The sequence below is a fragment of the Glycine max genome, chromosome 6 (assembly GCF_000004515.6).
Source record: "Glycine max cultivar Williams 82 chromosome 6, Glycine_max_v4.0, whole genome shotgun sequence".
Lineage (NCBI taxonomy): Eukaryota > Viridiplantae > Streptophyta > Magnoliopsida > Fabales > Fabaceae > Glycine > Glycine max.
Window position 1 is genome coordinate 3,070,531 of NC_038242.2, and position 17,512 is coordinate 3,088,042.

Genomic DNA, 17,512 nt, shown 5'->3' on the forward strand with positions numbered 1-17,512 from the left:
GAATGATCCCACACAATCACGGACAATAAAGTGTACCAATGAAAATGGGAAAAAACATGACCAGAAAGAGGAGTTGAAGAACATTTAAAGTTTTGCTTTAATTTCTGATCTTTTAGTCTAACCAAAACCCACCTATATCAACAGATCGATGATGGGTCGGGAACAAAGATAATAATATCGGCACTAAGTTATATGTACACAGAATCACAAAAACAGTCACACAAACGAACCCACGCGCGCACACACTCACACGTTTCCATGAATATCATCTGCATCCTCCAAGACTCAAAACTTGAGTGTGGTGATTTAAAAGTTAAAATAGAAAACAAATCAAAGCAAGTAGTAAAAGAAAATTAATTTAAGCAGCTATATAGCTAGCTTGGGATATCATATCATACTTAGAATTAATCATCAGTAGTGGAACTAACAAGTGGATGGAGGCATGAGATTCAAGCCCAAGTCATCCTTTTCCAAAACCAAACGAGCCTTGTTGGTCTCTGGATTAGATCCATAATCCGGGTGCACCCTTTTCTTGGACTGCAGCGACACCCCAAAAAGTTTGGTCTTGCAGCTGTTAATGTTGCTGTTAGGCCCTTCAACAATGGTTATAGAACTCCTTGATGTGTTGGTGGGAGAGTTCACAACATAGGTCTGAGGTTGAGTTATTTGTGTAGCTCCTTGCTTAGGGTTAGTAGAATAATAGCCCAGAAGCTGGTTCGTTGGCCTTTGCGTCATTGAAACATTGCCGCCACTAGTTATTGGAGTGGCAGAAGGTGTATTGCATAGTAGCAAAGAAGAAGAGTAAGAGTTGCTTGGAGCCACTGGCTTGACATGGTTCTGAACGAAGTAGATGATGTCATTGTAGAGCTTCTTCATGTGTGCGAGTTCTGACATGAGCATGTTGTTGCTTCTTCTGAGTCTCTCGTTGTCCTCCGAAAGCGCCGTGACGGAAGTGTTGTAGTTGGCTGCTGCTGCTGCACCGTTCACCAATGAGGTGGATCCACGTGGCGGCGAGTCGCACCAATTGGCTTGGTCGTCGGAGTCGTTGGAGGGAGAGATGCTGACTCTGCTGGAGAAGGGAAAGAAAGTTGGGACGCTAACGTTGACTCCTAAGGGAGAATGAGAATGGTGGTGATGGTGGTTCATGCTTCCTTGTTGAGGCTGAGCGGTTTTTCTTCTATGGATCTCGCACAGCAAGTGTTTCTCTCCCTTCTTGAAGAATTCGTTGGCGAACTCCCATCGGTCTGGCACAATCTTTCTAAAACCCTAATTCATGCATTTAAAATTAACCATGTTAATTATAAGAATAACTGAAGAACTAGATATAGTGTGTAAGTGAATATAATACATAGGTGTTGAGCTGGCGAACGAAGCTTGAGAAGTTGTTGTGTTTGAAGTAGTTAGGAAGAAGGTCTCTTGCGAACTCAGGAGGACGCCAAACGACGAAGGTGGTGTCGTCTTCGCCCCAAGACACAATGTGATCTGTGGCGGGATCATCCACCAGTTGGTATGTTTTGGTGAGGAAAGGAGCTGGCACTGATTTGTGTGAGTCCAAAGAGAGTAAAATGCCTTCACAGTTGTCTAGAAGAAGAGCCATTGGAGAAAAATTAAGAGAGAGTGTCAATGAGAGAATGGTGCGAGAAGATAAAAATTAATGTTTAGGGGAGAAGAGAGAGAAAGAGGAGTATTAGTAGTGCTTGCCTTGTTACTGTGTAAATGTAATGTTATGCGTTTTGTATTCTCTCTTTTTTTGTAATTATTTTAATTTGAATGTAGAGCATGTATTTTAGATGTAGGGGGCATTATATTATTATATTTTTGTTTCCCGCATCGGTTGTGTAGTGAGAGAGAATATGTGTCTGTCTGTCTAGGACTGTGAAATAAGGGCCTTTCAAGGCAAACCCGTGACTCACTTTCTCTCTCTCTCTCCTTCTACGTGTGTGTGCGTATGTGTTTGTGATACAGAGAGGCTTCTGAGTTCTGACATTGATCCCGCGCACACCCACTTAATATCACGCACAAGAGGAAGAAGGTGCAGACCAATGCTATCTACTATTCTCATCTTTTATAAATTGACCGTTGAACCCTTCCTCAACTCAATCTTTTCTTACTTTTTACTTTCATTCCATTCCATTAGTAGTAATCAGTCAAACACTTCCTATGTTACAGCCTTTTCCCTAATCATTTTTTTCCTGCGAGCATGCAGGTTAAAAAGTCTTTATGTTTAGAGTTATATAACGGTTGTAAATTATATTGTTCTAATAATTCCAATGTCTAAGAAGATATAATATACTCATATATATGCTAATTAAACTGGAATGATTATGTCATGAGGGGTATTAATTAATTTCCAATTCAAAAGGTAAAGGAATCTTGTGAAGAAGTACGATCTGATTTTTGACAAACAATATGGTTTTTGTTTTTGGGTATTGACATAACATTTATCGTATCCAAATAAAATATTGGAATCAATAAAAGATGTGTATCAGAAATGTGAAGAAGGTGGGTTTCACTTCACGTCAAACGAGTGTCCTCTTTTCACAATTTGTAGGTTTCCTTTTGTTGTTTAATGTCACCAGCCAAACACAGTCTCTAAATTCGAATCCCTATCAAATTTTGTTGGTATTGCACATCTTGAGCAGATATAAGGCAAAGGATACATCGAACTACGTGATGGGAATTAAAAGACTGTTGCGGGTGACGACATTTCTTCCTTCCGTTGCTTCTATATATGATTTTCTCTCTTTCTCCTTCTTTTCTTCCTTTTCCTTATTGAAAAAAACAGATTTCAAACTTCAATATCGTGTGCTAGAGACGTATGCTCTCTCTGGCCACTAGTACCTTTTACTCCCTAGCTTACAATATATAGCTAGCTCTAGCTACCCGTGTTTAGCTTTCCCTTTACTTTTACATTACATTGAGCCTCCAAACTTTGGCTCGGCTTCTTTTGCTGATGCGTCCAGTCCAGGTGATTGAATTATTGACCCCAAAAGTTCCCATGAAACAACTAGGGAAATTTTTCCAGCTTTTCCACCTCCGTTCTAGGACTATTTCTTTATAATTATAAATATAATAATAAACCAAAACACATGATATTTCATTGCTCATTCTCTCGCTTTCCTTTCTTCTTATCACATAAATGTATACCATAACTGTGTAATATATATATATATATATACACACACACATATATACCATGTACTGTATATATGTGATTAAGTCGTCCGTGCATTAAACTTCCCAAATGAAGGCAACTAGATATAATGAGTAAAACATATGAATGAGCTAATCAACAAATCATTCAATCGATTCATAATTTCACATCAGCAATCATGCAATGAGTTTCTAAATATTTCGCTGATTGTCTTGTTAATTACTATTTTTGGTTTTTACTTTTGTGGATGGGTAGGGTTGTGTTGGCATACTAAGATACAGGTTTCATAATTTGAAAGAAAAGAGGAGGTAAAAAAAGTTGCTTGAAAACCATAGAGTAATAAGTGGCCAGTGAGGATGCAAATAATTAAAATGAGAAGCGCATTCATTTTGTGATAATAAGTGAAAGTATAGTAGTAGGGACGCAGAAGCAGATAGAGGGCCAAAGCAAAACAATGGGAAAATGATGACTAATTATTTCGGATAGATACCACAGCTGATTATTTTGATAGTGTCTATGATTCTCATTATTGGAAAAACAAAGCTAAACTGTCCCGGTTCCCCACCCATATAGTAGTAATTATTTCTCACTTTACAATTTTCTTTGCTTTCCTCATATAACAATGTGAGTATAATTAAATAATAATATCTCATTATGTCAAAAGTTGCTCAACACCCAATTGAAGCTTACGAGAGAAGCTCAAACTTTATTATCGGTTTACCCCCCAAACAGAAGAAGTATTAAGAATTCAAAGGATGGAAATATTATACATAAAAGGGTTTTAAATTTATTAATTAGAAATTAAGCTGGGTCATTTTTCACCAGAGAATCGCTATCCTCTAAATCTGTTGCCGATATGGTTGAGAATATAAAACTGGCCTCCCACACTACAGAAAAAAATTATCATTTACTAACAATATGTTATCATTCTCTACTAAACACGTGAACTTGAAGAACTTTTTTTTAATACATATTAAAAAATGCTGTTAAAAGTTTTTAATAACATTTAAAAAATATAATCAATTGTGAATAAATGTTATTAAGGTCTCGTGAATTTTTATCAAATGTGTATATATATCCTATGTCGTTAAAGGTTTTAATGATTCACTATACATAAAATTTAATAAAATATTATCACAATATATTAATAATATTTATTCATATTTGATAATATTTTTTAATTATTAATTTTTTTATTAATGTTTTTACTAAATGTTAGATAAAAAAATATTGTTAAAAATCATATCTTCAGCAGTGATTATACTATTCACTATTAACATAATTTTAGCTAATAAAAACTAAACTATTAGTGTGCATAGTACGCGTTTATACATAATTTATGAGGCATAATAATTATACAAATAAATAATTCTATTAGAATAGAATATAAATATATATCATAAATACATATCAAAGGTTAGTGTGTAATACATTATACAGTTATTAGTGGTATCTTTAAAGTATGCAGTAATAGTTTATCTTTTTTCTTGTATAAAGATATATAATAACTAGGACAATCTTATATCAAATCTCTTATGAGTACATATGATATTTTTTTATAGTGTGATAAGTAAAGATTTAAAATATCATTAGTTAATTAAAACAAAATCTCAATGAAAACAAAATAATAAGAACTTAAGAATGGGTTATTTGGACACATTTAAAATCCCAATGCTATCTACTATTCTCATCTTTTCACACAAGCAATCAAATATAGTTTATCGTAACATATAATAATTTTTTAATTAAATCAAATAATAAATAATTTAAAAAAGTAAACAAAGTAAGTATCAGGAAACAATCAACAGAATCACATGTTTTATTTTTAGGTTCATAAAGACTCACATTTCATTGCGACATTACATCACTTACATTCTCTATTGACATCGCATCGACAATTCTATTCTTTGACATGTCTCCTCTTTGCAACTTGCTAACTAGTTGTCTTTGAAATGGGAGAATATGTAACATTTCTTATTCAAATTTTATGTTAAAATATCAATACTAACTAATTGAAGATTTTTCATAGGAAAAATTATAAGTTTTATAGATTATCTTGTTTATACAATAAGGTTATATTTTTTTTTCTTGTGATAACAAGATATTTCCAAAATCAAAAGTTATGAAACTAAGTTCTCAAGCAAATATAATCTATCAAACTCCTCACATATGTTTAAAGAGTTCAAACTATTTATGACTTATATAGCACCTCGTGAGTAGGTTACATTTAAATCACATTCAACGACAATAATACTAGTAAAATAATAAAGTACAAATAGCTGACTCAGTATAAAAAATTTTCTATATTCATTATTTAGTTGTTGAAGTAATATATATATAAACCTTTTCCGTTACACAATATTACTATTTAATATGACTTAATATTGGATAAAATAATATAAATTTCTTTTAATACCTTTGTATTTTTGATGGTTTATAATCATCTAGTAGTGGGTTTGAACCATTACAAAGTGTAATTTTTTATCATTTATACTGAAGGACCAAATTAAATCTAAAAAATTAAAAAATTAAATTGAACTTAAATAATAAATTAGTGGAATAAAAAACTAATTTAACCATTTTAAAGCTATACTTTTAAGATTTTTCATTAAAATATTATTGGGTTTGAGGCTAAATAATCAAAACTTTCTCAAACTTTAAATTATAACTTAGTACAATTACTAAACTAAAAAAATTACATAGCAAATAAATTCATATGATTAAATTTATATACACTAAAAAATAATATGATCTGAACGAGATTGAAATAAAAAAAAATTGCATCTTTTGTATTTGGTCAAATTTTTAATTTCTCATTATAGTGATGGTTTTATATATTTCTTAAACAAAAAATATATACCATTTACCTACTTTTGAATTTCGTAAGATGTTAAGGTGTCGTATTGGTTAAGAATTAAAATATTAAATGGGAAACAAAAATACTTATTTAATATATAAAAAATATTATAAAGTTATTTTATTAATTGAGGTGGTTTAGGTAAATAAAAGTGAGATGAGTAGAAACATGAGAACAGAAAATGCAGCAGCAGCTAACATATATGATATATCGCCGGCAGCTTCAAGTCCCAATAATGAAACGAGAATGGGGGAATGGATGATGCGGTTCTAGTTCTTCCCCTACTCTCTATTCATTGTATGTATTGTAGTCTAGCTAGTAGCTAGCATATTCATTCATAGAGAGAGAAAGATGTAAATTAAGAAGAGGAGGAAAGGACCAAAGAAAGTGATAAGTATCTGGCAAGTTTCTAAACAATCATGCCCTTGTTGTTTCTATTTCTTTTTGCTTCTTCTTCTGCACCCTTCTGCTTCTTCCTAACCTTTTCTTAATTCCCAATTCCCAGTAGTTCACACTTCTTCACACCATCCCTGACTCTTTCTCTGTACTCTACTGCCACCCCATTGCAGCAGCGGCTGACATGGAGACAGTAGTCCTTTTTATTTTTTGATGCATCTGTGAGTATTGCTAGTCTCGTGATTCTTCTTTTGTTTTTTTCCCTTCACAATTATATTTATTACCACCACCTTATTCCCTTGTTCATGTTACGTGCTTATTTATGGGAATTCTCCACTTTTTTTTATTTATTATTTTTATCATCAACCATCTTCTTCCAGCTAGCTAGCTGTACAATTATATTATATATCAAATATATTTAACGTGATCACATACTCCTCTCTCTGTCCTTTTCCCAATTTCGATTGTGTTTCCAATTATGCTGAATCTTTTTCTTCTTTTTTATTTTTCAAAACAGGAGCGGGTGAATATTAAAGAATTTCATCAAAATGGAAAGTTTTCTATGTCCTCATATGTTTTGGCAGTCAATATTATTATCTATCCAGATTCAATTCAAACTTCTTGTTGCAGAACTATGCCCGGTTGATTGGCTTGACCAGAACAGAATTTAATTTGACCTAATTAATAATGTGTTTATAAATGGAGGGAAGAAGATAAAACTGGGTGGGTCCCATACCATTTTTTCCAATTGTATTTTGGTAAGAGAACTGAAGTGTGATATGATCCAACGTCTCATTTTATTTTATATGATAATGAGTTCTTGGACTCTTGTTGATTAAAAATGGAAGAGTCCTTGCATTTCGTTTTTGTATTGTGACTATGATGGTTATGATTAAGATTGTAAAAAAAAAAAAAGATAAGGAAGGGAGATATATGTATTAATTATTAGAATAGATAGGTGTTTATTTGATTGAAAGAAAGAAATTGGAGAGAGAGATAGCTGGGGCCCACAGAGGAAGGAAATCTAGAAAACAAAGGCTGATTTCCCCTCACAAGTTGTCAGGAACTGAGACAGATACTAGCGAGCCCACCACAGCACCAAAATATCACTACCAAAATTCACCCAACAAACAAAAACAAATAAAACTCACATACATGATACATCCCTCGTTGGCTCTTGCTTCTCGCACTTGACACTCACGTTGAAGAGCCAAGAAGATTCTATTCTAATTTCTAAAACGCAGTGAAAGTGAACCAACCCCACCTCCTATCACATGACCACCGCCGCTACCTCTCAATATAAATCTTCTTTCTTATTATTGAACAAATTAAAACTCCCCATGGGAATTTCAAGGAGAGACAACTTAAAAACACATGCACAACCAATACGGATAAACCGTTTTATTTTTAATCCCAACAAAACCAAATCATATTTATATATCAAATGTAGGCTTAAGCTACCCAACATCCTACGTTAATGACGAATATATGTGCACATTTTTCTAAAAAAAGTGAAAGAATAAAAAATCTGTATTCTTTATACGACAAGGCCACTGAGGTTCTTTGATCTTCTTCTGTCCGTTTTCGCACTCTCTTTTGTCTGTTTCACTGTCGCCCTCTTCAATTTCCATAGAACACACATTTTATATTATTTAAATTAAAATATACTGCAGATACGTACATGCTTGTCAATTTTAGAAGGAAAAAAAAATGAAGCATAAGAGGGACAGATATGCTATTAAGATTAATTTAATAACAAAGGAAATGTGGGTAGTTTGTACTTTATACGAGATTTTAATTAAGTTAAAACTTCAATTATTGCTTGAAATAAAAAGGAAAGAGGGACTAATAGCTGAGCACATATATATTTTGGTAATGATGTACATGTTTTGAATACTACAATTATACACAGACATGAAAGGGAAGTTGGGTCAAATAAGTTGAATTCAAACTTTTTTTTCATATAGTATTACTTAATTGGAGGGTCACGAGGGGCTATGAGCCTATGACATATGAATCCCACGAGGAAATGATACTGATAATAATGTACCGGACAAGATGCCCGTTTGTTTTTATAGTGTCATTTAAATTTATATAGAAACATTCGTGTACCTAAGCTGAGCCCCAGGTTCTTTTTGCCCTGTTTGTGTATGGATCATTGACATCTCCCCTCCCTTCTAGTTCTTTCCTGGATAATAATGAGAGCTTGCGCTTTCTGTTTTGCATATTGGCCGGTCTTTCAATTTTATTTTCTTCATCAATATCAGTTTAATGCCAACAAAGCTAAATACATCGTATTTCTTAGCGAAAATAAATAAAAAGGATATATTCGTGATATTTAAAAATAAATTTATTGTATAATAGTTTAAATTATTTTTTAGTTTAGTTAAATAATAATAAAAAACAATGAATATTATCTCATTCTTTCATATGTGTTCAGACCGACATCGTTTATTAGTTTGTGCGGAAAAAAAGCTTAATTTTCTTTTAATAAAGTTTTGAGGTCATGATTAAGAAAAACAGTTAATTTATGATTTTTTTTTTTCCTTTTGTAGGAGTCTACTAAAAAAGAGGTGAACGAAACGAGGATTTTTCGTCCCTTCAAAACTCGTCTAATATATATAATTATTCTACAGTTTTTTTTTTTTACAGAATAATTGTTCTACAGTTAAGTTCTCTCAAATTGGGGGGATTAGGATAAAAAAATACATTAGGTTATTTTTTAAATATATTACTTCTAAATACATCAGGCATTGACCGTTTGTTTGGTTGAGACAAAAGACCACATACTAATTACAGGGAAGAAAAAGATTGAGCATTGTTTTCCTTCCTTTGTTTGGAAGTCTGAGGAAAGGAAAGGATGAGTTTTTGAGTAACCTATGTATTGTAGGCATCCTTCCAATTTGGACAGAAAAGAGAAGAAGGGTCTTTTTTTTTAGAATGATAAAAAATATTTCTATTTATTTGATATTTTTATTTAAAATATTTGTTATTTTATATATTTATATTTTTGTTCTTATTATCTAATAATCTAAAAATCATTTTATCTTCTCATTTTTTTCTTTCTTTTCTAAACTAAACATACCATTAGGAAATACAATTCCTATAGCAAGAAATGTTGATCTTAGCACAACCAATATTTGTCTTTTCCCTTCTTTTTTTTAACTGGCCAAAAACATAAAGTGTATTAATAGTCAGGGGTAGCGGTGGTGCTCCTAAAAATACAGTTTTTTTGTACAAGGATAAAAAATATCGTTACCGATTTCACATTTCTTTTTTTATTTAGGTATTTATGTCATTTAAACATATATATGTTTTTTTTTCTTTCAATTTCTTTTCTAAACCAAACATCCCTTTAGCAAATGCAATTCCTTTGACAAGAAATGCTGATCTTAGCACAACCAAAATTTTCGTTTTTCTTTCTTTTATTAACACGGCCAAAAACATATAAATTGTATTAATAGTTACAGGTACCAGTAGTGCTCCTAAAAATGTTCAGAACACAGTCATAGTTACATGAACCGAATGAAAGAGCAAACCTCGATGATATGGATTAGCTACCCAGTTATATCAGATAATCCATATGGGTGCAGATATTTTTGTAAATTATTATTATTATTTTAGTCTTTTTGCGTCTAGCTAGTTCATTATAAATTGATGCTGAATCAGACAACGAGCTAGAAAACAGTATTATATATAATTAAATTAATCATGCGTGGTTTCTCTCTCTCTCTCTCTATATATATATATATACAAACGAATAATTTTATTCAGAAAACACGTGCTGATCAGTACAAGACGTACTCAACAAGTCGAGAGAAATTCAATCTTACATCCAGGTAAATATAATATTACCGACATGTTTAGATGTGAAAATAATATATAATAACATACATATATGAAAACTAATATGCATAATTTGATCAAACGAAAAAGTTATATAAAGGAGGTATATATATAGAAAAAAGAGTATGTACATGAGGGATATGGGTTTGCATGCAAAAGTTAAATTGTCCTGGAAAAGACGTCGTAAAGCAGCTTCCTGGAAGAATATTAATATCTCTATGATCAAAATATTATACATGCATGGCATATTGATACTTCTTATCAACAAAAGAAAGTTCATTTTAGCATACTTTAGAGTTACATTAAAAGGAGAGAACAACAAGAGAGGTCTTTCTTCCTCTTCCTTTCAACCTTTTTTTTTTCCCTCCTTTTTCTTTCCCTTTATTTTTTTCTTTTCTTAAAGCCATCCATACGACTTCTACGTGAAGAAAAAAAAAAGATCCTTCTATTTATGTGAGATGATGAGATACTTTGCCTCGTACTACAGAATAAGAATAGAACGGGTAGTATATTCATATTCTACAACCTAACTGATCACACACACCAAACATCTTCTATCTTTTCGTAATTTTAATTAAAAGAAAAGCAAAGAGAAGTATTATATAGATAACTAATGATCCACTTGACGGGATGTTGGGCCTAAGAATGTCACTCTTTGAAACAAACTTTTAATTTGATGGATGATGAAGCACATATTCGCATGTATACATGCATGGCCGACCTCGCATGTCTAGTAGTGGGACCCAAATCGTATTTTCAGTACAATTAGCATTTGAGTGTCTTTGCTTGACCTAAACATGATTAAGCAAAAAGCCCGAGTCACCGAATGTCAAAAAAGACAGATATGGAAGCAACGGTTGGTCATTGGTGGTTTCATTTGGTTTAGGATTATAGAGTGAAGTATAGAAGAAGGAAGATATTAGATAGATAGATATCTAGCTAGAGGTAACGGGGAACATAAAGTCTGTTGGATCACATGCATATCACATTCTTTTCTCCTTCTTCTTCTCCTTCTCTTCTTTTCATACTGTGGCTGATTAATGTTTAAAGAGAAAAAAAACAAAAAATAAAGGTGATTACTAAGCAACAAAAAAAAGGGAGGGGAATGGTTAATTCCACATCCACATTCCATATTCCACAGTTTGAAGGCTGCTTCTGCTACGTCCTCCTCAATCCAAGGGATTCCATGACATGATGAAGCTCCTTCAATTCCTTCTGGTTTATGGGTCCCCCACGTCATCATTTCATGCATATAGTTGAAAGACCCACCTCTCTCACGTCCATAACTTTGCAAAGCATTTGCTTAAAGTGGCATTTTTTTCTGATGCCAGCCAATAATGCATGACTGCATGTTTATCAAAATGGTAATCCCCCCACTCTGTGCAAGTGCAACACTTCCTCACTCTCACCACTCTCAATCTCTCATTATCGTTCACATCGACTTTCAGTAATAAAGAACCTAAATTAACTGAATCACAAACAAACCCATCTGGTTTTATAATTATTAATGTTGTGACCGGATCAAAATCATTTGATTTGTTTGATAGATTCGGACTGTCCAGTTTCTATCTTGAATCTTTTTTTTTTTTGTTTTTCCTTTATAAAAATATAATATGTACCTATATACCCATATGTAAGTATATACATCTATAATGCTAAAAATGTAGTTGCCACCTAATTTTCCACTAACCAAAACCCTTTTGGCTGAGTCAATCATGTCTGATATAAAGCTCTTTTCGCTAAGTGATCTGATAGTGATACGGGTCTCGCTCGATTAACCAGGGAACGAAATTGACGTTTTGCCTCTACTGCTATTTCTCTTTTCAAATTCCATTTAGCCGTTTATAATCAGGTTAAGTATATATGTAGTGCGTTAAGTAGCTCAAAACAAACGGTGAAACAAAAGGTGGTTTCTAATTCGTACATTACTGTTAAATTTGAATTTGTTTTTGTGTGTGTAGGCATACCCTCTAATCAATAGTTAAAGATTAATCTTTTTGAGGTGTAAAAATTACTGGAGCGAACTTAATCTCTGGTGATGAAGTCCTTTTTTTTTATATATATAACAACAAGAATGAAAACCCAACACAGTTAATCGACCTAACTATCTGTCAATTAATCACACTTCGTTGTTATATATTTATAAATTATATTATATCAGCATCACTTTTAATTGGTTCTGTTAATTAATTTAGCGACACTGCGACTTTTTTTTGACAATTCATCGACACTTTTTTTAATTTTAAGTAAAGCTTCCATTTCAAAGTTTAATAGTTAATTAGCAAAGGAAGTTGAATAATGGTTCAAAATCTCGCTGTACGACGAAAGCTAACAAATATTACGTTTTAATATTGTTTTGTTGGAGAATAATTTTTATTTTCTCCTTTAAATTGCCATGTGTATTTTTATTATTGGTTGATTTTGAATTCCTATATTCATGCAAATTCTTTTTGTGAGATATAGCATTGCAACAAGTTTAATAACTTGGTTATGTAGAAATAATATATTATCCTTTATTAAAAAACTAAATAACCTAATCTTGCTCTACAACAATATACCTCTAGTTATCCAAAGTGTATTATTATCCTCTACCGGAATCTTTCTTTAATTAAAATAATGATTTGACTAAAAATTTCATATCTTTAAACATAACAACATTGTTTCTCTTATTGTTTGTTTTTCCTTTATTGAAGGAACATAGAAGGGAACATAAATAATTAAAGAAAAAGTAATTATTTGATTCCCATGTTGGTACTAATACTATCTTAATTTTGATGATATAGAAGAAAGCATAGCTTTTTAAGTTGATTGTACTAGCTAGTTTTTGCAAACTTTTGTTAAGCAGATGTTCAATTTCTCCTTGTGGACCAATGTAGCTAGCATCTTCCTACGGGAGCTATTCAGCTGAGGTATACAAATAATGCATTCCTTTGTGGTCAATTTAGATCTATCTTTAGGCAAAAATCATCTAATCTAATCATAAAAAATAAACAGTAGTTCAATTTGAATTAATTTAAATACATATAATCTTTTGTGATTTGAATTGGATTGACTATTTAATTATTTTTACCTTATTTTTGGTTTATCGTTACCAACACATGTAATGCTGCCTGGATTCTCGCTTTCTCTTCTAAAGATGGACAGGTAGATGCTTTGAAGGCAGAAATATTAGCCATTCTCCATTGCATGGGATAATGGGTTCGAGGAGGTATGCTGGGGAAATGGATAACTCCCAAGTAGTTACTGTGCGTGGTTTCCTCAGGCTCGTGCCCTCCCTAGCTTGCATCAATATTACCTCCTTGTTGCTTCAGATTTTGAAATACACTAATGAGGATTGGTTCCTCTCCTTCGTCTTGATTGATAGAGAGGCTATCAATGCTGCTAACCATTTAGCATATATTGGAGTCCGTCAACTTCAAAAAAAATAATCGGTCTCCCCATGTCTAGTGTCTAGCCCTTGAAACGAAAACCGTTGAATCCTATCTATCCCTTGTTTGAGATCACACTAGTGAAGATGACTTAGTACGTGGACGACTAACACTACTATATATTTGACTTTTAACAATATTTTTCTACCTAACACTTTATAAAATTATTGTTAAAAGTCTTTTGTTACATTTAAAAAATATTATCAAATTATAAATAAATATTTCTAATATATTTTTATTATATTTTATTAAAATTATATATAATCCATATTACTAAAACTTAAAAATATCTTTAAAAAAATTTAACAATATAGATTATACATAACATTTAATAAATGTTACAAAAATATATTAGTAACATGCATTCATAATTTTACAATATTTTTTAATGTCATTCAAAGTTTTTAGTAATATTTTTATTAAGTATTAGATAAAAAAAATGTTACTAAAAATCATATTTGTATTAATATATAAATCCATTTGATTACACCCATTTTATTAATAAGTCGGCAGGGTTGTAATTATTAATAAGGTACAACTTAATAAATGACTAAATGTCCAATAAGATAATGCAGAACAAAGAACCAATTAAAAGGTGGGCATAGAAAAACATGGTTTTAGGGTAAGTTTTCGGGTTAATGTTAGCTAGTGGCTTCTATAATCTATCATGGACCGCATCACTGTTGCCAAAAGTGGAACCAACATCCTATTATGGTCCGGGGCTTCTTTGGTGTTGGCTTTATTTACAGAACAAGAGTGAAGCTGTTTTCACGTCCCACCCAAAAAAGCAAAGTGTACGCACCAAAACTTTTGTAGATATAAGTGAAAGAACAGAAGCGTACAAGCATGTAAGACAAAGCGTACATCCTAGTTCTCGATGGTGGAGACTAGCTTGAAATGCATGGTGATAATTGATTTTAGTGTTTAAGTTTGAATATTCAAATAAGAGAATAATTCTCCACTCCCCCACCAAAAATAAAGAAAACGTGAATTACCAAAGCTGTACGTGCATATATAAGAAAACAGGTTCACAAGACTTAAAAAATAATTTTTTCTGAATAAAATTTTCAATAAACAAAAAAGAATTTTTTTAATCATAAGTTAAAATTAACACACACACACATATATATATGATAATTTATAAAAAAAAGGTTCATTTAATTTTTTAAAAGATGATTTTAACTTATACATAACCTAATTTTTATTCATAGTAAAAGTTTAATATATATTTTACTTTTTTATGAGTATTTATTGAGTAGTTTATTCAAAAAGAGTCCAAATATAAAATGATGACTGCTTTAATTACCGGTTGATGTTTAAGGAGAAAATTTGCATCTTACAAGGAAATTGATGTCTTACGTACGTTTGCCTTCTTGTTATATATCCTAATTATGCTCACGTAACTTTCCAATACAAATTGTTACTAGAAGAGGTGACATTTAGATTAGTGCTTGATCAATCTCAAATTAAGGATACGATGGAGAGAAAAAAAAAACGAAGGACAAAGACAGGCATGTATGTATAGTATATATACTTCAGGTACCACTTATTTATGCATAATTCCACAACGTACCATAAAGTTATTCATCTCCCAAAGTCCTACACAAGGATAAAGAATAATGGGTTTTACATATCTTGGCAAAAGAACAAATGTTCCATTTACGTGGGGGAAGCTTTGCATCAGAGCGCAATATACATCAAAAGCAGAAGCTGTGGGCATAACTAGCTACATGGTTCAGCTTAAAGAAGGAATAACTTTGACTGCACAAAAGAACAGAGATATTGGTGGAGTCCTAAAATAAATTCATTATGGTATATCATTTCAGTGAAAAAAAAAAGCATATTGTGATACAAAGTGGAAGGAAGCAGGCCTAGAGAAGGCTGGCCAAAGACCCCACAAAGAGAAAGAAGAAAAAAGAAAAAAGAAAGTATAAAAACAGCTTTATGGGGAATAAGGATGAGGTTGCATGATTGAACTGAAGTGAACACTCTCACTCTTCTCCTATGAAATTTACGACAATCTTTTGGTATATATGTACATAATATACATATATACACTTAATTTTAGTAGTTCTAGTACTCTAGGATTTAGAAGAGGATATATTGGCTACTTTACTTTTAAGAGATATAAGAAAGAAAGAAAAAGGCAAAGAAGAGAGAGAGAGAGAGAGAGAGAGAGAGAAAGGCAAAGGGCATGAGTACGACAGGACTAAGATCAGCTGGAATTTGCGGTGGAAGGTGGTGGAAGTGGATGAGGAGGTGGTGGGAATAATTATAATAACAATAATAGATTGCAAGATAGATAGTTATAATCATGGGCGAAGCATATTCACTTTCCTCTTTGTCATCACTTTCTAAGGCATGATTAGAAAAAAGTTCACCAATCTTCTCCACCTCCTTCAAAGAAAAAAGCAGCCTCCTCCTTCGTCCTTTCTTCCTCTTCCTCCCTCCCCTTTATGTTAACCAACTCTTCTCAAGTGCTTAGAGGGAAATCAATATAAATAAAAAAAACTTGCTTTCCAAGTATTTGAATAGCCACAAAAGTTTGAGATAATCCTCACTATTAAAGTATTAACCAACCACCATAAAAAGGTGAATTGTCTCTTGCTTTCATGCTATAATAATTAAAAGATGGAAATCCGCGAACACGTTGGCAAATGAGTTCTTGAAAATAATTGTTTTTTAATCATGGATCTCTCTCAGGAGTTAATTGGCCATTGTTATTGCTAGTAATTCATGAGGGAAAAATAACTAGTCTTAGGATTATAGTACGTAGTCTACGTAAATTAGAAGGTTGTTTTTATGCTTCAATGATTAAAAAAGTTATGATTTTTATTTAAAGTTATGCACATATATAATCACTAAAAAGTGCGTACTTAGTAGTATATTATTTGCAAAACGAAAAATATTAGCCTTCACAATGAAGAAGATGCAGGAAGTAATTGCCCATAAAAAAATAAAGAGTTGCAATTGGGTCGTATAACAATAGCCGAGGGTTGGTAGCACGTAGTTAGACCCAAAATGAAGCCCGAGCCCATCTCAGAATTGGGGCCTATCATCAGTGTATGCACTTCATCGTAGGAACTGTTGAAGCTCGCATTTCATATTAGCCTTCTCAAAGCTTCTTTGGGCACAATATAATACCTTTCATGACCAAAGAAAAAATCAACACCTTTGATTTACATTTACTTATAATGTAGCTTTGATAAAATGTGCATAGGTTCCGAAAGCTTTGCATTAGGAATCTATGCCTTAAGGAGAAAACTGGAAGGGGAATTTAATGTCTCTACAGAGTGAAATTTATTGAACGTGTATTAGTACTTGTCTGTTAGTTTATTATTATTTATTATTGACCAAGTTTTTTAGGATTAGTTGTTTTATTTTTTATTACTTAGTAGTTGTTATATTAGTGGTTTGTTATTATTTAGGAAGTAAGTTATTATTGTTTATGTCTGTTACAATAAATCTATATTTAAACAGATGATCATTCAATAAAAAAAATGTGCATTCATCTCCTTTAATTTTGTGAGTTACACTTATTTTACAATAGATTGGTATCAGAACCTTCTTAGGAAGGACCTGTGATTGAACTGAGTGAAACCCATCACAAAAAAAGCCTAAACACCTTGCTTCAGTTCATCTGATAAATGGATTCCGAAACACCACACACAACACTAGCACCACGTGTGTTTGATGACGATAATTATCAAATCTGGGCAGCGAGAATGGAGGCACATCTTAAGGCAAATGATCTCTGGGAAGCTGTTGAGGAAGACTACGAAGTTCTTCCCTTACCAACTAATCCAACAATGGCTCAGATAAAAAATAAAA

The 17,512-nt window shown here is 32.1% G+C and overlaps 1 protein-coding gene across 1 annotated transcript; it reads right to left on the reverse strand.

Moving 5' to 3' along the window:
• Positions 1 to 73: 73 nt before the first annotated feature.
• On the reverse strand, positions 74 to 1,699 carry LOC100781389 (heat stress transcription factor B-4). The gene is made up of 2 exons (XM_003528246.5): positions 1,349 to 1,699; positions 74 to 1,266 (listed from the first exon to the last, which is right to left on the reverse strand). Exons 1-2 carry the CDS (start codon positions 1,595 to 1,597, stop codon positions 424 to 426), a joined length of 1,092 nt encoding a protein of 363 aa, XP_003528294.1. The 5' UTR covers positions 1,598 to 1,699; the 3' UTR covers positions 74 to 423.
• Positions 1,700 to 17,512: the final 15,813 nt, after the last annotated feature.